This window comes from Mobula birostris, chromosome 12 (genome assembly GCF_030028105.1).
Source record: "Mobula birostris isolate sMobBir1 chromosome 12, sMobBir1.hap1, whole genome shotgun sequence".
In the NCBI taxonomy this organism is placed as follows: Eukaryota; Metazoa; Chordata; class Chondrichthyes; order Myliobatiformes; family Myliobatidae; genus Mobula; species Mobula birostris.
The window spans coordinates 96,610,249-96,635,609 of NC_092381.1; the positions used below are offsets into that span (position 1 = coordinate 96,610,249).

The 25,361-nt window shown below is 44.9% G+C and overlaps 1 protein-coding gene across 1 annotated transcript in view; it reads left to right on the plus strand.

The window, feature by feature from the left end:
* Nucleotides 1-25,361, plus strand: part of LOC140206242 (LIM homeobox transcription factor 1-alpha-like) — a 335,794-nt gene that overhangs the window by 247,819 nt on the left and 62,614 nt on the right. Inside the window, exon 6 of the mRNA XM_072274561.1 lies at nucleotides 16,240-16,472. Within this exon, the coding sequence (XP_072130662.1) occupies nucleotides 16,240-16,472 (233 nt within the window). The remainder of the gene's footprint in view (nucleotides 1-16,239; nucleotides 16,473-25,361) is intronic.

A 25,361-nucleotide genomic window follows, 5' to 3' on the forward strand; every position in this document is an offset into this window, starting at 1 on the left:
GTCTTACATAATGGTTATACAGACCAAATCATTACACAGTGCATTGAGGGAAAACAGTAACAGAATGCAGAATAAAGCTACAGAGAAGGTGCCGTGCCAGGTGGACAATAAGGTGCAGGATCATAACAGGGTACATTGTAAGGTCAGGAGTCCATTTTATTCTACTAAAGATTTGTTCAATATTCTTATAACATTGGGATAGAAGCTGTCCTTGAGCCTGGTGGTACATGCTTTCAGGCTTTTGTATCTTCAGCTCAGTGAGAAGGGGAGAGGACAGATTGTGAGTGAGTGTTGTTCCTGATGTACAAGGAGGCCATATTGTGTCCAAGCCAGCTTCCACCAGAACATCTCATACGTCTACCTCCCATTTCCCCAGTGTCCCTACAACGTGCTTACCTGTTCCCCTTTGATTCTTTTACCACCTGCTTACACCAGGGGAAATTTACACTGGCCAGTTAACCTACCAACTGACAGATCTCTAGGACGTGGAAGAAAACTGGAGCACTTAAGGAAAATTCCATGCAGCCACGGGGAGAATATGCAAATTCAGTCATATAAAGTAAGGTCAGGGTTGAACTTGGGGCAATGGAGCTGTGATGTATGAAAAGGCAATACGTAAACAGAGATAATTTCTCTTTTATTACATACCTACCTATGTTCTTTAAATCAGGTGTTCTGCCCACATTACCAAGCGTACCACAGGCAGCAACATCTCATCTCAACTTCATTTTTAACATCAATCAACCATCTGCCCTTTGGACAGTAGGCATTATTAGTCTTATCGTACCACATGTAGCACCCTTTACACTTCAGATTAGGAAGAGGTGGGGCACCAAGCATTCACCTGGCTTTGTGAGTGATATTGGAATAGTTAATAGTTTCATTTAATGTTTAGTAAGCATTTTCTGGTGTAAGAGTGAAAGGGTCTTGTATTACAACAGGATTGGAAAACACTTCAAATATGCACAGACTTACAGGCTGGCTAACTTACTGTTAGCCTTCCTGAAACCAGTGAAGACAGGGGTTCCCAACGTGGGGTCCATGGACCCCTTGGCATAAAAAGGGTTGGGGACCTCTGAGGTAATGGGAGAATTGAATCAGGCCTCCTCTGACTGCAGTGTTTGGTAGCACTGCGACAAGCAGTAAGTTGGTGTTTGACCTCCCTCACTGAGAGTTTTACTGTGTGGCTGATCCAAAATGCCTACCAGTCTCCAGTGGAAGATGGTTTCCATGGTTACACCTAATACTGGCAGCAAATGAAAGGAATAAAACTTCTGTTTGATTTTTCCAAATGCCATGGCTTGGTCGAACTGCCCCTATTTTCACAAGTGGGTGAAATAAAATGCTTGATCAACTGCATAATTTACGGCGATAAATTATTGCTGTATAACATAAATCTTGCAACTGAACATTTTTCATTTCAGTCATCTGATTTCAATGCTGAGGGCTCCCAGAGAATGTGCAACCTGCGCTAATTCCTCCATAAAGTCCCCTCCAATAATCTCCAGGGTAGGGACAGATGGGTTAGATACAGAGTAAAGATCCCTTTACACTGTCCCATCAAACACTTCCAGGGCAGAGACAGAGTGGTTAGACACAGAATTAAGCTTCCTCCCACTGGTTCCCAACCTGGAGTCCATGGACCCTTTGCTTAATGGTATCGGTCCATGGCATAAAAAAGGTTGACAATCCCTGCCTGAACTGTCCCATCACACACTCACAGTGCAGGTACAGAGGGATTAGACACAGTAAAACTCCTTCTACACTGTTCCATCAACACTTCTGGGGTAGGGAGAGACTAAGTGGTTAGATACAGAGTAAAAATCCCTCTACACTGTCCCATCACACACTCCCAGTGAAGGACAGAAGCTCCCTCTACAGATTAGATACAGAGTAAACTTCCTGTCCTATCACACATTTACAAGGCAGGGATAGAGAGGTTAGACACACAGTAAAGCTCCCTCTACACTAGTATCTGGTCACACACTCTCAGAACAGGGACAGAGTACAGCTGGTGGGCACACACCCAGAAAGTCAGGTGCTGCAAATAGTGGTCTCTATGTAACAGAAGCAGCTTTGAGAATAGGTTAATTGGCTCTGAATCGTGCAATCTTCCCACTCTTCCACACTGCTGAGTGCAAGGACTGGAACTGATTGAAGTTTGTAGAGACCTCCTGGGAGTTGCAATTACCAAAGTACTCAAGAGTGTCCATGACAACTGAGAGTGAGAACAGGCACTGGAGCCTGGCTGTCTCTGTGTACTAACCCCACTTTAAAGCCCCTCAATGTTGGTGTAATCTGCTCAAGAGACCCTTAATCCGAATGGTAAACGACTGTGAAGCACTCCATCCATGCAATGACATAGAACTTCAGAGAGCACTTCGCGTGGGATTGCATTCCTTCAGCTCTGCGTGTTTCTGAACTCCAGAGATCATTGACTGTTGTTGGTCGGTTACCCTGTGATCCCAGGGTGAAGTGACACTGGCTTTCTCTTCTCTCTCCTTTGGGGTGCCTGAGCCCTTCACCACCAAAGTGTCTGCTTGGCTGAGAATGCCAACAGGCTCCTTGATCCTGTGAGCCCAATCCTAAAATGTGCCAGGTACTAAGGACAGCCTGAGAAAAGTCAAAGTCAAAGTTGAGTTTATTGTCATATGTACAAGTACATTTATGCACAGGTGCAGTTAAAATACTGACAAAACTGGTCTATCGATGATGCGTTAGCTGCAGCACTATTCACTGTTCTCACTCACTTGGAGAAGAAGGATGTATATGTTAGAATGCTGTTCCCGGACTACAGTTCAGCATTCAACACCAGAATCCCCTCCAGATTTGACAGGAAGCTCAGCGACCTCGTCCTGCACCCCACCTTGTGCAACTGGATCCTAGACTTCCTATCGGATCGCCGACAGGTGGTAAGGATGGGCTCCCTCACCTCTGCCCCTCTGACCCTCAACACAGGTGCTCCCCAGGGTTGTGTCCTGAGTCCCCTCCTCCACTCCCTTTACACCCACAACGGTACTGCGGTACACAGCTCCACTCTGATGATTATATTAGCAGATGGCATAACTTTATTTTTAGTGGTAATGAGAGAGCCTACAGAGGAGAGGTTGACACCCTGACACAGTGGGGCCAGTATAACAACCTCTCCCTAAATCCAAAAAACAAAAGAGCTGTTCCTTGGTATACGCATCACTGAAGACTGTACACACTGGCTTCGTGGCTAAAAAAACACAACAGCGTCTCTTCCACCTCTGACAACTGAAGAAGTTTGGCATGGGGCCCCAAATCCTCAAGACAGAGGCACCATTGAGAGCATCCTGACTGGCTGTATCACCAGCTGGTACGGAAACTGCACCAACCTTGATCGCTGGGCACTGCAGGGAGTGGTACGGACAGCCCAGTGCACCTGTGGATGTGAACTTCCTTCACTGACGACATTTATAGCAGCAAGTGTAGAAAGAAGGCCTGGAAGATCTTCGGGGATACCAGTCACCCCAACCATAAACTGTTACAGCTGCTTCCATCTGGCACATGGTACCCCAGCTTTAAAACCAGGACCAACAGGCTACGGGACAGCTTCATTCTACAAGCCATTAGACTTGTTAATTCACAGGCCTGTACATTGCAACATGACGCAAAGATTTTTACTCCCTCAGTTGTGCAATGGAAGTAAGATTTAAGTAAATAAATATATAAGTAAATAAAATAAAATCTTAATTGCAGCAGCGTTACAGGCACACGTCATCAGATAAGCAGCATTTGCCAGAGAAACATAAATTCAACAAAAATTAACACAAGTAGAACAAAAAAGAAGTCCATTTTAGTGCAACATGGTCATAGTGTTGCTATGGTGGTGGAGTGATTAGTGTTGTGCAGATTTGCTCAAGATCTGAAAGTCTGAAGGGAAATAGCTGTCCTTGAACCTGTTTGTGTGGGACTTCAGGCTTCTGTACCTCCTGCCTGATGGTAGCTGTGTAAAGATAGCAAGGCCCAGATGGTATCGATCTTTGATGGTGGATGTTGCCTGCTTAAGGCAGCATCTCAAGGGTTTCAAGGGTTTCAAAGACACATTTAATGTTAGAGAAATGTATACAATATACATCCTGAAATGCTTTTTCTTTGCAACCATCCTCGAAACAAAGGTGTGCCCCCAAAGAATGAATGACAGTTAAATATTAGAACCCCAAAGTGTCCCCCCCAGCTCCCCTCCCTCCCTCCCATGCATAAGCAGCAGCAAACGATGCCCCGCCCCCCACAGGCAAAAAAAAAACATCGACACCCGCCACAGAGCACTCAAGCGTGAGCAAAGCAACAGCAAAGACACAGACTTGCAGTATTCCAAAGACTATTTGTTCACCCACTTATTCGACATACCACAGGTGCTCTCTCTCCCTAATAAGGGAGAAAGAGATGTCTCTGTTTCACAGCGAGAGGGGAGGCATAACAAACAACTCGCTGGTTTACAATGTTAAAAGTCCATTGCGTCACTTTTTCCGAGCTCTGTGCCCAAAGATGTCAGGTCTCAGGGCACATAGCCAAAGATGTTCCAGCTCCCATGACACACCGGTCTGGGACACTGACCTTCAATCCACCTGTCTCCAGAGCCCCGGATCCTAGGCTGCCAAAGGTGAGCCAAACTCTTACACCGCGCTCTTGGCATGTCGGATAACGGCCAGTCATGACGCCCTGAGAGTGGATCCCATTCCCGCAAAGAACCAAAGTCAGCGTGTAACTCCAGGTCTGGGTCTTTAAAAGAACCTTGTAAGGGAAAAATAGAAATATTAAAGATGGAAATAGAGCTGTTTCTGAAGATGCAAGCATCTCATGTAAATACTACCAATGTTGGGGAGGGATATTCCTGCGATGTATTGGGCTGAGTCCTCTGCTGTCTGTAGCTTCTTACCTCCCTGCACCAAACACCTACTGCTGATGCTAATTTTTGCAGATCGCCTGGTTCCATTCTCAGCTGAGGCCAAATCTAAAACCCATCCAGAGGGAAATTGACAGTGGGCATGGTCCTAATCAGCACAGCATTGCTCTCTCTTTTAAAGGTCTTCTGCAGGACATGAATCTTCTGAATATGATACCTGACAGTGTTCAAAGTGGAGCAGTGAGTAATAAACATTGTGCAGTTACCTCAGAGACTGCCATCAACAGCTGCAGGAATATGTGTTGAGGGATGCATTGAAACTTGGTACAACCAATGCAACAGATCCTTCTGTGACCGCACATGGAAGGACTGAGTTGAGTGTGGAAGACCCTCAAATATTGAAATAGTGTATCACCCCAAAGGCCACAGAAGTGTAATGGTGTTATGGTTTAAAAAAAGTTAACACTAGTGAATGTAATGATGACCATGAATGGAAGAGGTTTGCATTGTTTCCTATTTTGTATATATTTTAATTATGAATAAAGATTTTAAGAAATATTAAAAGAATACCTCAGGGGCTACAATTGGGGAGAGGCTTCACCTCTCTGTGCTAGTTACTAGGTCCAAAGCCCTTAACTGATTCAGCTTAAACTCTTGACCAACTGAGAATGAGGCTCAGGAGCAACACACACAAAATGCTGGAGGAACTCAGCAGGCCAGGCAGCATCTAAGGAAAAATACAGTTGATGTTTCGGGCCAAAACGTTGACTGTACTTTTTTCCATAGATGCTGCCTGGCCTGCTGAGTTCCTCCAGCATTTTGTGTGTGTTGCTCAGATTTCCAACATCTGCAGATTTTTCCTTGTTTCTGAGGCTCAGGGTATATTTTAATCTCACTAACACAATTTAGGTGCATGTCTTGTGTAGGAAATGGAGATTCAAATACCTGTTCTGTCAGTCTGAAGGACAAGTTTTAGTTCAAATTTAAATGTTTAAAAAAAAATTTCTAAAACATCCGGAAAACTTAAAATGTCATTTCCTGGATACAGGATGCATTAAGAAGTCACTGTCTATGGCAGACAGTACTGTAAAATAGCATGTGGCAAAACAGTTACTGTACCATGAATGAGCACCTCCAACATCATAGTGATGATCTGCAAACCTTGACATGCAGCACCATTGGAAGACCTCTGTCATTAACGCAGGCTTTTTAAGAAACCTCTAACACAAGCCCAGTAGGGTTGAGGGAAACTAGGTAGGAGCATGAGAGTGCCCACCACCTCAAGGGCAATGGACTCTAAACCCTTCTTGTTCCTTTTCTTATCGTCCTCCAAGCAGACATGAGTGGACCATGCCAAATGTACTTGGCCCCACCTCCTTCATGATCCTGCCTGCAAGAACAATGGTTGAGGAGACCCCCTGAGGCTTGCAGAGGGGGCATACCCTGTGTCTAACCCATATTGTCCCTCTCCTGGGAGTGTGTGATGGGACAGTGATCTTTACTCTGTATCTAACTCCTCTGCCTCTCTATCTAATGCATGCTGTCCCTGCTCCATGAGTATGTGAAGTTATGGTGTAAAGTGGCCATTATTCTGTATCTAGTTCATCCTGCATGAATTATTTTGATAATAAGGATGAGGAAGCATCTCCCACTCACTGTCCTTGCCCTGAATGTTCTCAGACTTTCCTTTGTTTGAACTGATCATTCAGATATGATGGAAGGTGAGAGCAGTCAATACAAATAGCATGCATTTGGTCCAAATAAAGGAACAGGGAGCAATGTCTATTCTTAGCTGCAGGTTTCTGCGGGTGAGCCTGCAGCCAGTGCCCTGTGTTGTCAGCTCCTCTGCATCATGCTGGAAAAAAACATGAAGTTACCTTCACCTGTTGCAGCTCAGAAAGTACACGTAGCTGAAGAAATGACAATTTTGTTTTCTTGATTTTTCTGGGAATGTAAATCTGCCTAGATCATTCATCATCTGGTTGATGATTAAATGAAAATATTATTTTTGTGAAAATACAGAGCAGTTCTGTAGTATATATTGTTCATATGAACAGTTCTAATAATCCCAATTTCCATCTGTTCACATTTCTTAATTTCATTCTCCTTGGACTTCAGTTATCTAACTGGTATCGGAATGCCGCCATGTTCTTGGTGCTGATCACCAATGCAAGCAGTACACTCCACATGTTGGAGGCCTCTGTTTAAAAGAATTTCTGCATAACTCTGGATCTCTCACTAGGACATTCTGCTCCTGTCTACCTAAACCCTGTCTCTTTGCTTTTATAACCCTGCCATCAGTAAGCACCTCAATCTTCCCACAATCTCAATGGCAACTTGGTGGTTTAGTGGTTAATCTTCCTACCTCACAGCTCCAGGACCCAGGTTCAAAACTGACCTCACTATTGCCTGTGTAGAGCTTGCACATTCTCTTTGTGACCACATGAGCTTCCTTCTGTGGCCCCAGTTTTCTCTCTCAACCCAAGGATGAGCTAGTAGGTTAACTGGCCACTGTAAATTACAAAAGAATCAAAGGGAAATTGATGGGCATGTGGAGGCAGAATAAGGAGAAAAGCGTGGGACTGATGGGATTGCTTTGCAGGGATTCAGCAGGCTGAATGTCTCCTACGTCATGGTAAATAAGTAAAACCCTGGATAAAACAGGAGTGATTCAGGGATATGGCAGTTCTTGTGCTTTGAGTGTGTGGTTGTGTAAGATATATTGTCAGTGTGTAATGGGAGAGGGTAGCATTATGGTTACCACCTGGCCTTATGCAGTAAGGTACTCTCACCCAATGATAGGCATTCAATGGCAAAGCTACAGAGCCTGGGAAGGTGGCTTTACTGGCATGGACACCTTGTTGTTCTTCCTTTCCCCGCCTTGTGATGCATTGGGCAGCATCCTTACCATTTCTTTAACATTTTCTCTGTACGAGGCCGAGTTGCTAGCTCGACACTCAACCCATTACGGATAGAAAGCGTGCAAGGAGCTGGCCGGGTTTTAACCTGGAACCACTCACCTCGAAGTCCAGTGCGGATGCCACTACACCACTGGCCGGCTGTGGGCACCTTGAAACTGGGACCTGTGTATTGGCAGAAACTGTCCCTCATTGTAGTTCTACCTTCAGCTCCAATCAGCTGAACTCCAGTCAATTAGGACACAAGGTCTGCCTGGGAGTGCCTCGTAATTACCAATGGCATTGAGGCATGATCCGTAATTTCACAGAGTCGCTTCAGCCAACCATCAGTCACCTACTTACAGCTATCTTCTTTTCTGCAAGTTGAGAGGGATAAGGGCAGATCAGAAGTGCCAGTATTGCAGTTGAACAAAGGAGACTATGGAACCATGAGGGAGGAGCTGGCCAAAGTTGACTGGTCGGATATCCTAGCAGAAAAGACAGTGGAACAGCAATGGCAAGTATTCTTGGGAATAATGCTCAAGGTGCAAAATCAGTTCATCCCCCGGAGAAGGAAGGATTCAAAGGGGGGGGCGGAAGTGGCCACAGTGGTTGACAAAGGAAGTCAGAGATAGCACAGCATTAAAAAAGAAGTATAACAGAGCTAAGGTGAGTGGGAAGAGGGATGACTGGGAAATTTTTAAGGAGCAATAGAACTTAACTAAAAAGGCAATACGGGGAGAAGAAATGAGGCATGAACGCAAACTAGCTAGGAATATAAAGGAGGATAGCAAAAGTTTTTTTTAGGTATGTGAAGAGAAGGAAGATAGTTAAGAACAATGTTGGGCCCTTGAAGAATGAATTGGGAGAAATTGTTATGGGAAACAGGGAAATGGCAGACGAATTTAATAAGTACTTTGGATCTGTCTTCAGTAGGGAAGACACAAGCAATCTCCCAGATGTATGGATGGGCCAAGGACATAGGGTAACAGAGGAACTGAAACAGATTGACATTAGGAAGGAAACGATGATGAGTAGACTGATGGGACTGAAGGCTAACAAATCCCCAGGTCCAGATGGTCTGCATCCTAGGGTACTAAAGGAGGTGGCTCTGGAAATTGCGGATGCATTGGTGATCATTTTCCAATGTTCCTTAGATTCAGGATCAGTTCCTGAGGATTGGCGAATGGCTAATGTTAACCCACTTTTTAAGAAAGGAGGGAGGGAGAAAACAGAGAACTATTAGCCTAACATCAGTAGTGGGGAAGATGCTAGAGTCTATTATTAAAGATGAAATAGCGGCATATCTTGATAGCAGTGATAGGATTGGGCTGAGCCAGCATGGATTTACCAAGAGCAACTCATGCTTGACTAATCTATTGGAGTTTTTCGAGAATGTAACCAGGAAGATAGACGCGGGAGATTCAGTGGATGTGGTGTACCTTGACTTTCAGAAGGCATTTGACAAGGTACCACATAGGAGATTGGTGGGTAAAATCAGAGCTCATGGCATTGAGGGGAGGATATTGACATGGATAGAAAACTGGTTAGCAGATAGAAAGCAAAGGGTAGTAGTGAATGGGTGTTTCTCGGAATGGCAGGTGGTGACTGGTGGGGTGCCACAGGGCTTGGTATTGGGACCACAGCTGTTTATGATTTATGTCAATGATTTAGAGGAAGGCATTGTGAATAACATCAGCAAGTTTGCTGATGATACTAAGCTGGCTGGCAGTGTGACATGTGATGAGGATGTTAGGAGAATTCAAGGTGACTTGGATAGGCTAGGTGAGTGGGCAGAAACTTGGCAGATGGCAGTTAATGGGAATAAGTGTGAGGTTATTCACTTTGGGAGCAAGAACAGGAAGGCAGATTATTATCTGAAGGGTGTGGAGTTAGGTAAGGGAGAAATACAAAGAGATCTAGGAGTACTTGTTCATCAGTCTCTGAAGGTGAATGAGCAAGTGCAGCAGGCAGTGAAGAAGGCTAATGGAATGTTGACCTTTATTACAAAGGGAATTGAGTACAAGAGCAAGGAAATCCTTTTGCATTTGTATAGGGCCCTGGTGAGACCACACCTGGAGTATTGTGTGCAGTTTTGGTCTCCAGGGTTAAGGAAGGACATCCTGGCTGTGGAGGAGGTGCTGCGTAGGTTCACTAGGTTAATTTCTGGGATGTCCGGACTGTCTTACGCAGAGAGGTTAGAGAGTCTGGGCTTGTACACGCTGGAATTAAAGAGATTGAGGGGGGATCTGATTGAGACATATAAGATTATTAAGGGATTGGACAAGATATGTTCCAGATGCTGGGAGAGTCCAGTACCAGAGGGCATGGTTTAAGAATAAGGGGTAGGTCATTTAGCACAGAGTTGAGGAGGAACTTCTTCTCCCAGAGGGTTGTGGAGGTGTGGAACGCGCTGCCTCAGAAGGCAGTGGAGGCCAATTCTCTGGATGCTTTCAGGAAGGAGCTAGATAGGTATCTTATGGATAGGGGAATCAAGGGTCATGGGGACAAGGCAGGAACCGGGTATTGATAGTAGATGATCAGCCATGATCTCAGAATGGCGGTGCAGGCTCGATAGGCCGAATGGTCTACTTCTGCACCTATTGTCTATTGTCTATTGTTTTCACATCAACTCCTCCCAGATCCTAGCACTCAACAACATACCGGGGTCAAATTATGGTGGCCAATTGGCATGTGCTTGGAAGTGGGGAAGTGGGAAACTGGGCACCTGGCTGAAATCCACGTGGTCACAAAGAGAATGTGCAAACTTCACACAGACCACATCTGAGTTTAGGGTTGAACCAGGGTCGCTGCAGTTGTCAGGTAGCAGTTCTACCTGCTGAACCACTGTGCCTCCCCATGGATATCTCTGATTCCAGCTTTTAGTGTGTTGCTCCGGATTCCTGCATCTGTAAGTGTCTCTTGCTCCTCCTTTGTATAGTGTGAACTCACCTGTCACAGAGATTGAAGAGATGTGGCAGTCTCAGGGCAATCCAAGGGCTGCCATCATTGCCAAGGTGCCCAATGATTGGAATACCAATCTGAACCCTTCCGCCTCACACCCAAGAGTATAGAGGAAGCTCAGTGTTACCTGAAATGGGTGTTTATCCATTTCAACTCCAGTACTTAACCTTTTCCTCCCACCCACACCTCTCCATGCCAATCGCTGGGGTGGCACAATAGTGTAGTGGTGAGCACAGTGCTTTGCAGTACTAGTGATCTGGGTCCAATTCCGCTGCTGCCTGTAAGGAGTTTGTATGTTCACCCTCTGATCACATGGTTTCCTCCCAAAGAACAAAGACATACTGGTTTGTGGATTAATTGGTCATTGTAAATTGTCCCGTGATTAGGCTAGGGTTAAAACAGGGGCTGTTGGGCTGCGCGGCTTGAAGGGCAGGTAGGTCCTATTCTGCGCTGTCTTTCAATAATAAATAAACAAACTACCCAACAATTCCCCTCCTCCCCCTCCTTTCTTATCACGGACAAAGTAGGCTGCGAGTGTACTGATGCTGCGATTAGAGATGATTGATTGTCAGCCATGTTTCATTAATGAAATGTTTAAATATTGTCACTTTCCCTCCCCTCCCCCTGCCTGTTGCTAAGCTTCCAGCGATGGAAGAAATTCCACACTTGCTTACCTAACAATAGCACAGATTATGCAGCAGCTTCTTAAACAGATTAGCAAGGGTCGATTAAACAGATTAAGGGGAGGGGTAAAGGGAGGGGGTGCAGGGAAGAGAGTGTAGATCAGCAGCAGCATATTTTCTTTTTATTAAACTGGGTTTGCCGTCTCCATGGCGATGCAGCTAATAACACATGTTGGGCGAGCGGGGACTGTGTGAGGCTTCATTTTCCCCTGTCTGTCTCCTGTAATTTAAATCGGGCTGACATTCAGCTGAGCGGGGGAAGGGCAGATTGCGAGAGCTGGAATGACACTTTACAGAGGACATGGAGCGTTGTGGAAGAGGGACAGGAGGGTAGGGTTCGGTTCACAAGTTGTCCGCTTACGTTGGATTGGTAGAATTTCCATTGGACAGAGCTGGGGTAGTTCCCTTCCCTAATTAAATGTGTACTGTACATATAGAATCTGACAGTGATACCCATGGATCGTATACAGTGCCAGAGAATGGGATGCAAGCCTCACCCAGAGGACTGTGCAGGGTTTAACAACGGTACACACAGACCATATGGTGCTAAGGAGTGGGATGGCTCCTTTACCTAGTGTATTTTACATACAGCATCTAACATTGATATACATGGAATGTATAGTCCCACTGTGACTGAATCCCTCAGGGTCTACCAGACCGTAGAGAGCCAGAGAGTGGATGGATCCCTCAGGGTCTAACAGTGATATACAGAGACTATACAGAGCCAGAGAGTGGATGGATCCCTCAGGGTCTACCAGACCATACAGAGCCAGAGAGTGGATGGATCCCTGGATCCTTCAGGGTCTAACAGTGATACACAGAGACTGTACAGTGCCAGAGAGTGGATGGATCCCTCATGCAGGATGCTGTATATATACCAGCTGATCTAACACAGATGAACACATGGGTTGTACAGTGTCAGCAGGAGAGAAGCTTCCTTCAATGCAGCCTGCACTTGGATGAAGAGGAACAGGCGAAGAGACACAGGTGGGACTGTCATTGCCGACAGGAGTGCATTGTTCCCATTTCCCAGTGACCACATGAAAAGGAATGGACACTAAAACAAGGTTTACTGCATCTTGCAACATGCTTTTCCTGTATCTTACCTACATTGAGATGCGTATTATTTGTGCTATGTCTAAATCCAGCACTTCATTAAAAAGGTGTGGAATAAAATGAATATTCAGTAATTTGAGTGGAGAAATTGGAGAGAAGTACGATGTCCCTGCAATCAGTAATTATTAGGAAAATATTGATCTTCCCACAGCAACTTGACATCGACGATTGAGTTGGTTACTGAAATCAACTACTTGCAACCTAACATCAGAAGACACATTCTACCTCTTTAATTAGAAAAGGGAATGGAGCAATTTAATAAGGATGTTAAAACTTATTTTTGAGGCTGCCTCTCTCCGGTAGCCTGTACCCTGTTCCCCGTCCTGGAAACGTGACCCCAGAGCTGAGCCACTGTAGCCTGTGCTGAGATGTGTAGTCCAGTGCTTTGTGTTTGCAGATGTGCCTACCATGGTAGGAAATGTGGTGGCAGCTTTTCCTGGAAAATTGATTCTCACTTCCTAGTGAGTCCCTGACAAATGTCTGACAGGATTCCCATGCCAGTTTAACAACTGTTCACCATTTCCCCATCTCCTGGAGGGTTGTCGGGGGGGGGGGTGAGTGTTAGTGGGGATTGGTGGGGACATATTTACAAGATAATGGGAAGGCATATGCAATAGATGTCCAGAGGGTGATGAATCTACTGGACTCGCTACCCCAGATGAATGAACATTTGGGATGTTTAAGGAGGGTGTGATCAAGCTTGGAGAAATTAGGCACTGAGGGCTTTGGGGAACTGCCACCAGTGAAGATAGTCATAGTCATACTTTATTGATCCCGGGGAAAATTGGTTTTCGTTACAGTTGCACCATAAGTAATTAAATAATAATAAAATAATAAATAATTAAATAGTAATATGTAAATTATGCCAGGAAATAAGTCCAGGACCAGCCTGTTGGCTCAGGGTGTCTGACCCTCCAAGGGAGGAGTTGTAAAGTTTGATGGTCACAAGCAGGAATGACTTCCTATGACGCTCTGTGTTGCATCCCAGTGGAATGAGACTCTGGCTAAATGTACTCCTGTGCGCAACCAGTACACTATGTAGTGGATGGGAGACATTGTCCAAGATGGTATGCAAGATGAGGCCTGGGGCACATCAGCTGTAAATAGTGGGACAGGTCTGAGGGGCCAAATGGCCTACTCCTGCCCTCTTTTCTGGTGCTAATCTGGGAGAGACCATTGCTGGACACACTGCAATGTGGGACTGAGTTTCTGCTGGGGTAAATGAGCTGCTCTCCTCTACTCATTGTTCCCCATAAGCCCCTCATCCACTCAGTCCACCTCATAACACCCCTAAAACCCCCAGATGTGACAGCCAGTCTCCACAGCCCTTCCCTTCACTGGTCACACACCTGATGAGTGCAGCCTCTTAACCCTGCCCCCACCCATCATGGTTTCTTACCTGAATGTAGTTGGGCCTGTACATTCTGGCGAGTTGGTGAAACCACAGTTAATGTTACCATCACCCAGCACTCCTGTGACTCACAGTTTCAGTGACCGGGGCTCATTTCTGAGCTTTGGTGCTGTCTGTGTGGAGTTTGCACGTTTTCCTTGTGAAGATGTAGGTATTCCCTCCCCTGCATGTCCTCTAGCATCCTCCCAGATCCCAAAGGTGCATGGGTTGGTTAATTATCTGCTGTAAGTTAACATTGGTGTGCACAGTCTGGGGGGAGCTTATGGGAATGAGGGGAAAGTTAAATGGGGTTAGTGTGGTGCTATTGACACGACACACAATAATAATGTTGATGTAGTGGTATTCAGGGTAAAAGCCCTGTAAAACTCTATGAATATCCACTGATACAATCTATTACTAATCCCACTAAGTAACAGCAGGATATCATGGGTGTGTAATGGTATTTTCTGTTGTGATATCTGCAGGTGATATATTTCATTTATTGATATAGTGTGGCTATGATGCACTTTGCTGCTCCTTGACTTTGAAGGAAGTGGATTGGAGTTCTCCGTTACTAAACCTCATTGCAAAATTGCAGACAGAGTTGGATGGATATTGATACTGCCTTGGCATCAAGAGATAGTGTCAATTGCCTTTGACACACCTTGCCTGAAACAGGTCCTTCTCATAGTGGCAGACCTGATGATAGTAGTGTAACCTTGGGACAGTGTGCCCACAGTACTGTGGGCAATTTAGCCTCTTTAGCTGGTATAGGAGGGGGCGCAGTGAGTGTTTACCAGTCTGTTTTCATCTCTGAAGAGATAGACTGGGATCGTTAAGGGTGAGGGGCGATCTCCACAGTGTAGATTCAGGCAGAATCTTCCCCTGGCTGCAAAGTCCAAAACTTGAGTTTAAGATCTTCAAATAAGGTTGGCCATTTAGAACTGAGTTGGGGAGAAATGGGAATGAACTGCTGGAATTCTCTATATGGCCATGGACGATTCTGTCAGAGATTCATAGAGGAAGACAGCACAGAAAAAGCCCCTTCAGCTCGCTAGTCAGTGCCAACCATGGTGACCACCAAGCTAGTTCCATTATCCTGTGTTTGGCCCACATCCCTCCAAACCCCTCCTATCCATGTACTTATTCAAATGTCTTTTAAAAGTTGTTATTGTACCTGCCTCATCTACCCCCCTAGTAACTCATTCCTTATGTGGACGACCTTCTACTTGGCTCAGCAACCTTTTAAATCTTCCCCCACCCCCCTGCTCAACTTAAACCTATGCCCACTAGTTTTAATTCCCTTTGTCTGGGAAAGAGACTGTGCATTCACTTCATAATTTATCCCTCATCATTTTATGTACCTCCTTAAGATCTGCTACATTCTAAGGAATAAAATCACAGCCTACCCAACTTGTCCCTATAACTCAGGCCCTCGAGTTCTGACAGCATCCTTGCAAATCTTCTCTGTGCTCTTTCCAGCTTAATGCTAACCTTCCAGAGTGACTAAAACTGTACACAATATTCCTAGTGAGGTCACGCGAATGCCTTATACAATTCCATTCCAAACAGAGATATAGACAGTAAGTGAAATGAAAGGTGAGGGAATGGTACAGGAAAGTTACACTGAGGTACTAAAAAAGATCAGCCGTGATCAAGAGCAGGCTGGAGGGTCTGAAGCTCCCTCTATTCATAATTCTTAAATGAGGATTGTTGGTACAAATGCAAATAAGTGCAGCAGGGTAGCGTAGTGGTTAGCACACATTTCACAGTACCAGCAACCCAGGTTCAATTCCTGCCACTGTCTATATATTCTCCCCATGACCGCATGAATTTCCTCCAGGTTCTTCAGTTTCCTCCCACAGTCCAAAGACATACTAATCGATAAATTAACTGGTCATTGTAAAATGTCCTATGATTAGGCTAGGGTTAAATCGGGGGTTGCAGGATTGCACGGCTTAAAAGGACGGAAGGGCCTATTCTGTGCTGTAACTCAATACACAAAAAAACTGTGTTGAGGTTTAAGTCTTTGTCCATTCTGTTGTTCGAGTTGCCATCAGCAGTCTGTGTATGTGGTCAGATGGTGATGGTAGAGAGGTCTCCCTCAGAGGTTGGGGATAGGGTAAGGGGGCCAAGCTGTCTTGCCTGTCCCAGCTGCCAGACCAGAAGCAGGTGTAGGAATGGCCCCAAGCGGGAAATGAGGGAATACCCAAAAAGTCAGAAGGCAAAACATACAGAAATATGGAGTTGCACTGTGTTGCGAATGTTATCTCCACCAAAGGCTCCATGTTCAACAGGTTCTTGTCCTTGGGTCCACAGGCTTTTTGCAGCCAAGTGCAGTGGCTGCATGGAGACCATTGCCCCCACCGAGTTCGTAATGCGTGCCCAGAAGAGCGTCTACCACCTGCACTGCTTCTGCTGCTGTGTGTGCGAGCGCCAGCTGCGCAAGGGAGACGAGTTTGTGCTGAAGGAGGGCCAACTGCTCTGCAAGAGTGACTATGAGAAGGAACGGGAGCTCCTGAGCCTGGTCAGTCCGGCCGCCTCGGACTCAGGTAATCCACTCAGCTGGTTGTGCAGTTGTTGGGGGTGGGTGGGGGGGCATGTTTGCTGAGAAAGTGGGATGAGGAGAGGTGAATGTGAACTGAGGTTTATTGTCATGTTCACAGTATGATGAGGTTCAGGTACCATGAAAACCTTGCTTGTCACTGCATCAGAGGCGCATAGGTATTGAAAACACACAAAACACAAAATGATATGAGAAAATGTAGAAGAAGGAAGACTGCAAACCCAGAGCTATTAGCAATCTGCTGGAGCACCCAGTAGGTCGAGCAGCATCTGTGGGCAGGAAAGGAATTGTCAACGTCTTAAGTCAAAACCTTGCATCAGGACTGAGAGTGGGGTGGAAGATGGCCGGTATAAAGAAGGGCAGTGGCCCAAGGTGATTGTTGGACTGAGGAGGGCTGTAAGATACCAGGAAGGCGGTGCCAGTTAAGGGAGGAAGAGGGAGTGCAGTTGGGAGACAGTGGTAGGTGAATGCTCGATGAAGGCAGACAGAGAGAGAGTACTGAGAGGAAGATGGAGCAAGTTGTGAGAAGGGGAATGTGAAAACCTGAGACAAATCAAGACAAACATGAACTTAATGCAAAAATCCACAATCAGAGACAAGTCCAGGATAGAGCAAGAGGTGGCCACGGTGCTCTGATGCTGAAGTAAGATTAGGGTTGTGCAGGTCAGTTTGAGAACCAGGTCAGTGGTAGGAATGTAGCTGTTAGTGAACCTGGTGATGTGAGATGTCAGGTTTCTGTACTTCCTGCCTGACGGTGGCAGTCAGAAGAGAGCATGACCTAGATGGTGAGGATTATTGATGATAGGTGCTGCCTTCCTATGGACATCTTCCTCCTGTAGATGTTGTCAATGGTGGGAGAAGGAGAAATTCTCCTATCTATTACTTTTACTGATACTTCTGACAAAAGGCAGCACTTCATGCCCATCCTCCGTTGCCCTTTTCTTGACCATTTTAGCAGTTGTCACATCATGTTATTCAAGGGTTTCTGAGCTAAAAAGCTAATTACTTCTTTCTTTGCAGATGCTGCCTGACTTGCTGAATGTTCTTCTGGCATTCTCTGATTCTGTTACAGAAGGAGGCTGTTCAGGCTAACTCTCACATGCAGAGTAATTCCATCTGCGCCATTGCTCCTTGGGATCTATTCTCTCTCACATACCTATCAGCTGATCTGCTTCCAGCTAATTACACTGGGACAATTCTCAGTAGGCAGTTACCATACATTTGGAGCACCCGGAGAAAACCCTCTCAGGGACAGGGAGAACTTGCAGAGTCCACATAGGGTCATTAGAGGCCAGAACTGAATCTGTGCCACACTGATGATTTGGGAATCAATTGTAAGGCAGAGCGGGTAGGCACAGCAGATGTTCTCTTCCAAAGGATATTGGTAGACCAGATAAGGGCATCTCTCAGTGTATCAACTACCAAGCAGTCTGTTGCAGGATTCAGGGTTTGGAATAGTGCAGTGGTGTGGGCAGATGAGGGAGCAGTGAAATTGAATGCACAATGGTGTATGATTCAATTGCTCCTTCGCATTAACCTGCAGACTTTCATGGCTGAGAATGCTTGATTTCAGTCAGTTGCCTGGTACCAAAGCAGAGCCTGACACAGCTGTGAAGGCGAGTCCCCTCTGCCTTTGGAGGTGATGCAAAGTGAAGCAGATTCAGGGCAAGCTACTTGAGTTTCAAAGTACAATACAAGGACAAACCTCTAGATTAGGGGTTCCCAACCTTTTTTAAGCCATAGACCCCTACCATTAACTGAGGGGTCTGTGGACCCCAGGTTAGGAACCCCAGCTCTAGACTCACCAGAGTCGGGGAGTTTTCTGGAGATGATGACTTCTTTCATTCTGGAGTTCACGGCACATGATTGTCTCTATTGTACCATATTGAGGCTTGGTTACAGTGCAATAGATGCAACCATCTTTCAAAAGGTTTCTATGGTTTCTCAGTGTCTGTCTTAGTTGGCAGCACTTTCTCCCCTGAGGTAGATGCTCATAGGTTGAAGAAACACACAGCTTTAAGGATTTAACTCTGGCTGATGGTTTTAGTAGGAAGAGGACTACATTGCCTGAAGTACCTGAAGAGCTCTTGCCCTGCTGAGGTCCATCTGCATTCTCAGTGTGAAATACTTCCTATGGCAGGTTGGGGAAACTTCACCTAGCGCCCCAGGGAATATTCTTCTCTCAGTCAACATCTCCAAAATGGACAATTGTTCAAGCTGGCCAAGGGTAAATTGGCCAGCCCAGTCCTAGCCATTGCACTGAATAAATACCTCACTGGCTATAAAAAAAGACTTAACAATTTATGAGGTCGCTGTATGTTAATGTATGTAAATCAATCTTCTGCCTTCCCTCTTTTGTTCCTTCCTTCCTCCTGACCTTTTATTCTCCCCTCTCTCTCTCTCTCTCTCCCCCTCTCTCCCCCTCTCTCTCTCCCCCTCTCTCTCTCCCCCTCTCTCTCTCCCCCTCTCTCTCTCCCTCTCTCTCTCTCCCTCTCTCTCTCCCCCTCTCTCTCCCCCCCCCCTGACTGCCCCTCTTCCCCCCTCCCCCTCTTCCTTCCTTTCAAGGCTTCTAGGCACCAACAGCAGTCCCTGAAGGGAGGCATCGGACTGTCTTTGGTGACTAGGAATGTGCTGACTTCCACTGCTGGTATGGACACACAACCTGCCTGGAAAATCCCCTCAGCATTTTCTTTTCAATGGGACACTCACCCTTCAAATTTGACTAAGGACCAGTTTCACTCTTTGAAGAAAGACTTGCCTTTTCTGTGGTGGTATTGCATTACATGAAGAAGGCATAATGATTGGCAGGAATTAACATGGAGTTAACTCAGGTGGTGGTTGAAAAAAAATTGTTTCTTTTAAATATTTTGTGCTGACTTTGAAGAAATTATCTTGATGGAGGTATTGATTACAAGGAGGTGGAGCTCTTGCACAAGAGACCTATTGCCACATTTGGTCTCATGAGATGCTGTTGAATTGCAATGTTATCTTCCACTCTCCATAAAGTAAATATCATCAAAAACATGCTCTCCACCTCCTAACCTGCACTGTCCCATTTGCCCATTACCTCTGGAGTCATAAACACAGTTTAATGTGGAATATCTAAGTCCTGTTTCAGATCGTCAATCCACTACTTAACCAACCAACTAACTGCCTATAGCCCTAACAATGAAGGAGGACTCGCTGTTCCTCTGATCCTGGCCTATGACACATCCCTAGTATTTATTGCTCTGCATGAGTGGCTGTGCCTTCGGCTTCCTTTGGGAGTTCCTCTTTTTTTCTGAAAGTTACCTTTTCATCAAGCTCTTCAGCTAAGCATCATAGTTTTTGTATCTGTTCTGTCTGATTCTTGCATGTGTTTCACCATGGAACACTATTTTATCAAAGTTATCGCAAAGACACTTGAAGAGCTCAGGGGACTCTTTAATCTCCAGTGAAAAAATAAGATAGGACTGGTTTTTGCCATTTTATTTACAAAAAAGTCAATATTCTGCCCCGATGAGATCTTCAGCTACCAATTTCTAGGTTTGATTAACGCAGATCGGTATAATGGAGAATGTGTTGTGTTAAAGGGGAAAGAAGAGCTGTCTGAAAGGGATGGAAGAATTGTCTGAAGGGGATGGAAAAGTTGTCTGAAGGGGATGGAAGAAGGCTCCTGGTAAAAGCGTACAGAACGTCACAACTTCACGTGCTTTGCTTTAAGTTCCCAACCCACTCGGATTACCCTGTGGTCTTGAGGAGTCTTAGGTTAGTCTGTAGAACAACTTGTTTTATTCTTGCCACATATACCGAGATGGAGAGAAAAACGTTGTTTTGCATGCCATCCAGACAGATCATTCTTCACATCGGTTGTGAGATTGTGCAAAGGAAAAGCAATAATAAAGTGTATAATGTCATGTTACTGTTCCAGAGAAAGTGCAATACAGGCAGACAATAAAAGCAACAACGAGGTGGATGGTGAAGTCATGAATCCATCTTATTGTACAAATGGTACATTTAATAGTCTTATAACAGTGAAATAGAAGCTGTTCTTGAAGCTGGTGATACGTGATAGCATTTTGTGCCTGATGGGAGAAAGGAGAAGTAAGAATGTCCAGGTTGGGAGGAGTCTTTGATTATGTTAGCTGTCTTACTGAGGCAGTTAGAAATATAGACAGTGTTCATGGAGCAGAGGCTGCTTTTAGTAATGTGCTGAGCTGTGTCCACAACCTTCTGCAGATTCTTGCAGCCTCAGGCAGAGCAGTTACCATTCCAAGCAGTGATGCACCTGAAGGGGATGTTTACTGAGACACATCTATTTAAAAAAATGGCAAGTCTCAGTGGGGATACACTGAATTTCTTAAGGTTCCTGAGAAGTAGAGGTACTTTCTTGGCTATGGTGTCCATGTGGTTGGAACAGGGCAGCCCAGTACATTGTCACTGCCAGCACACAAGCAGGAAACTTAACTTAAACAATAGTACTGATGTTTACCCTGTTTCTATGAATACTTCAGCTTATTATTTAAAACGTTAAAAGGGCTATGCAAAAAAGTTAGGGGCTGGAAGTCATGTCATGCAGTCTCCAGCTACAGTTCCAACTAGACTTGGCCAGCTCACTGCTGGGTTCATGTGAAAGCCTTCTGAGTCCTTATATGTGACTCCAAATCACAGCAGTGCAGTGGAATGCCAGAACCCATATTTGTTCTGGACGTGGATCCACACTCACATCTCGGGAAAAAATACATTTGAAAGAATGACACAATGTTAGCAATTCCTCACCAATCCTTATTTCAGGGAAAGCAGTAGGCCTGTCTTTCACTGGCTGGTTGTTTTACAGTTGGAAGCAATCACCTGGTTCTCCTTCACAGTAGCTCACCCTTCTGCTGTACTATACTGGTGGCAAGGAGGTTCACCTGTGAATCATAATAAGGCTGCACTATCTTTTTCTGAAGCTGCTTACAGACAAACCGTTCATAGACTTATAGCCATAGGGAAGTACAACATGTAAAGAAACCCTACAGTCCCCCCGCCCAAGTCTGTACTGACCATTGATCACCCACTTGCACTCATCCACCTTTAATTTCTGTGTTAGTATTCCCTCCTCAATATTCTCTATTCTTAGGCACTATAAGGGGGAAGAGAAACCTGCAACTCCCTTACGTCAAACCCCTCCACTCCAGGGCTCACTGAACCTGAGGGCTTTGGGAATTGTCAACTTTAAGAATAAGATAAAAGCAAGCCTTGTATTTTGAGATTTTCAGGAGCTTTCCATAATCAAGGATGTCTGGGAGGACATTATAACTAATAATGTCCTGCAGTGATGAAGTTCCTGTTGTAATGTTGAAACTAGTTTGTTGGTAAGCAGGTTCTCTAAAGTTTTCTCATAATTGGCTTACCTACTGTCCTTCTCTAGTCAAAGATTTTAGCAGCAATTGCCATTATGGAACTAATGTGTGGGGATAAATCTGGTTATAGTGCGTGTGTCAGAAAGAGGAGATGCAATAGATTTGGAGCATTTATGTTATAGCGATTTCTTTTATTTTGCATTAAAGGATATTGTAGGATTGTAGAGAAATTAAACTGTTATGGCACAGTAGACTCATCCTCTCTAGCCCTGTCAATTCCTCTCTGAATTGTCTGTACAACTCCTTTTGAACTTTGGTTCCAGCCCCGCTACAGACACTGAGCTATCCTCTGCACTGTAGAATTCTGTAATTTGGTTTATTATTGTCACATGTACTGAGGTAAAGTGAAAAACAGTTTTTGCCTGCCATCCATACAGATCATTTCATCACCCTTGGAAAATGGAATAACAATTGTACAAGGGAAAAACAATAACAATGCAAGGTACGTCGACTGTACCTCTTCCTGGAGATACTGCCTGGCCTGCTGCGTTCACCAGCAACTTTGATGTGTGTTGCTTGAATTTCCAGCATCTGCAGAATTCCTCGTGTTTGCGTTTTTAAGCAATGCAAAGTATAGTGTTACAGTTGCAGAGAAGATGCACTGCAGGTAGTGGAAAAATTTTCAGGTGATTGATGTGAATGTAAGGAAGAATAAAATGGGATTAGTGTAAATAGAGTTGATGGACTATGTTCCATCATTGAATCGATGGGCTGAAGGGCCTGTTGTTGTGCTCAGTGGGCCACCTATTGTGTGCCTATCACCAGGAAATACAGTTTGAATGAAGAGCCTGGTTAATGCTGGCATATTGCTAGTCATAATGCAGAGGGACTCATGTACCAAAAGGGCAATCTGGTGGTGAAAGGATCCCACTGCTCAACTCCGAGTACCGCACAGCCGAGCTGCGGCCTTTCGCACCCTTCTGTTAAAAGTCACATTAAGGTCTGCACGTTTCTTTTAATTCTTTCCCCCATCTCTTCTGATTTAAACTAAGCAGAATAACAAAGAAGGTTTAAAAGTGCGAGAGAGTGTACCTCAAAGCCACTTTCTATGAGAATATAAGAGATGAGAGGTGGCTCTCTGGAGACCCATATGCCACCTCTAATCCCGCAGTCTAAGATTTAATCACTGCTTTCACCCAGTATGACGAGACAATCCTGGGTAAACAAAGGACTACCGGGAGGAGTACAATTTCCAATTACAGATCACTAATGCCCCAGCTCCCTCTTAGTGATGTCTGTGAACCAAGGTCTTTATTAATTTTGGAGAGTGGGGGTCGAGAGTTAGTCAATGGCATCTTGTACTGGCTTTCCTTTTTCATGAAGGATTGACTAACTCAGCGAGTGCATCAGTGGCTCCTTTCCTCTCCAGATTGAGAGCCTTCCAAAGACAACTTAATTAATGTTTGCGTTCTTTTGCATCAATAGAATAAATGCTATACACACAGCTGGTCCCCTGTTTAGCCCAACGCAAGGGGCTGTAACACACACAGGGAATAATCCTGACTCTGTTTACATGAGAAATACCTGCTTCTGGAGACGAGACTTCTAAACCATCCCTCCACTGGCTGCTTCTGCCTCGGATTCTGTGGCAGAAACTGAGCAGACAATGCTTGTAGTTGATAAGAAAGTCAGAATCAATCTCAAACGTTGGTTTATTTTTTTGTGGGGCTAGTGACTGGGTTGGATTGCAGAATGACAAGGTTCTTCCTGCGTTTCACTCCATGGATCTGGTGCTCGTACTTTAACCTTGATGCTGTGCATTTGATCACTTGGGAAGATTGAAGCAGGAGTAAATCTATCAGTTCCCTCAAGGCTGCCTTATCATTCGATATAATCATGGCTATTCTGCCCCAGGCCTCATCTCCTCCACTGTGCCAATTTCCCATCACCCTTGATTCCCTGATCTTTCCACAATTTATTTACTTCCTCTTTAATTATCAGTGATCTACCCTCCACAACTTTCTCTGGGGTAGAAAATTCCAGAGATTCAACACCCTCTGAAGGATTCCTCCCAACCTTACATGGAGCTCTGCAGGTGAAACTTTCCACTTAAGTTAGCAAAATGAATTTTGGCTGCAAAGATGTCTGCTGTTCTTGGCTTCCTCACTGAAGAATCTATGCCAGGCACCTTCCTTGTGATATACACACAAGATGCTAGAGGAACTCAGCAGCTCAGGCAGCATCCATAAAAATGAACAAATAGTTGACATTCAGTCTGTAGCCCTTCTTCAGGACTGGAAAAGAAGGGGGAAGACGACAGAATGAAAAGGTGGGAGAGGGGAAGGAGGATAGCTGGAAGATGACCGGTGAAGCCAGGTGGGTGAGAAAGGTAAAGGGCTAGAGCGGAAGGAATCTGATAGGATAGGAGAGTGGACCATAGGAGAAAGGGAAGGAGAAGGAGCACCAGTGGGAGGTGATAGGCAGCTGAGAAAAGGTAAGAGGCCAGAGTGGGGAATAGAAGGGAGGGCGAAGGAATTTTTTTTACTGGAATTGTTTTAAGGAAACATCAATATTCATGCCATCAGGTTTCAGGCTTCAGGCTATTCAGACAGAGTATAAGGTGTTGCACCTCCACCTTGAGGGTGGCCTCATCATGGCACAAGAATAGGCCAGTGACCGACATGTCAGAACAGGAATGGGAATCCTTGTGATACACGCTCTTTCTTCTTATGATCAAAAGAGGCAACTGCTTCTAATTCATTTATGAAACTATATTTGGAATGTCTTTTACTTGATAATATTTTCATGAATTAGAAAGGGCAGGGAGTGACAAAATCAAGGTTGTTTATTGATATATCCATAAGTCCATGTATGTACTGTCAATGAAAATCTTACTTCCAGCAGCATCACAGGCACATCATACTAGAGACAAAACATTTACAAGAAAACAAATTATACAAGAACGTACACCATTAAAACAAAAATAAGTTCATTGTGGTGCAAAGTGTCTGTGGTGTTGCTATACCAAGGCAGTGATTAGTGTGGAATGGTTCAAGAACTGAATGGTTGAAGGGAAGTAGGAAGAAGGGAAGAAAGTGAGTATTCCCCCTGCCCTGCCCACTGACTCAGAGCTTCAACAGAAATGTTGAAACATGATGTATATACCCAATATTCCCTTTGCTCTGCCATTGAAATTAAGGAACAGAAAATGGGAATAGAGACTTAACAAAGGCCAACAGAAATTCCAATCCTTCATCAAACCATACAAATAAAAAGTGAAGTTGAAATTTTCAGTTGATTTTTGTTCATAAGGTGTGTACTATGGCAGAAGTTATGGGGCTCAGTCATAGAGTGATACAGCACAGAAACAGGCCCTTCGGCCCAACTGGTGCATGCCCAAGATGCCCACCTAGGCTGGTTGAACTTGCCTGCATTTGGCCAAGGTACCTATAAACCCTTCTTCTCCATGTACCTGTCTAAATTTAAATGTTGTTTATGTTCCTGCCTCTGCCATGAATACACCTGCCTCAATCACTGGATGTACATGTCTC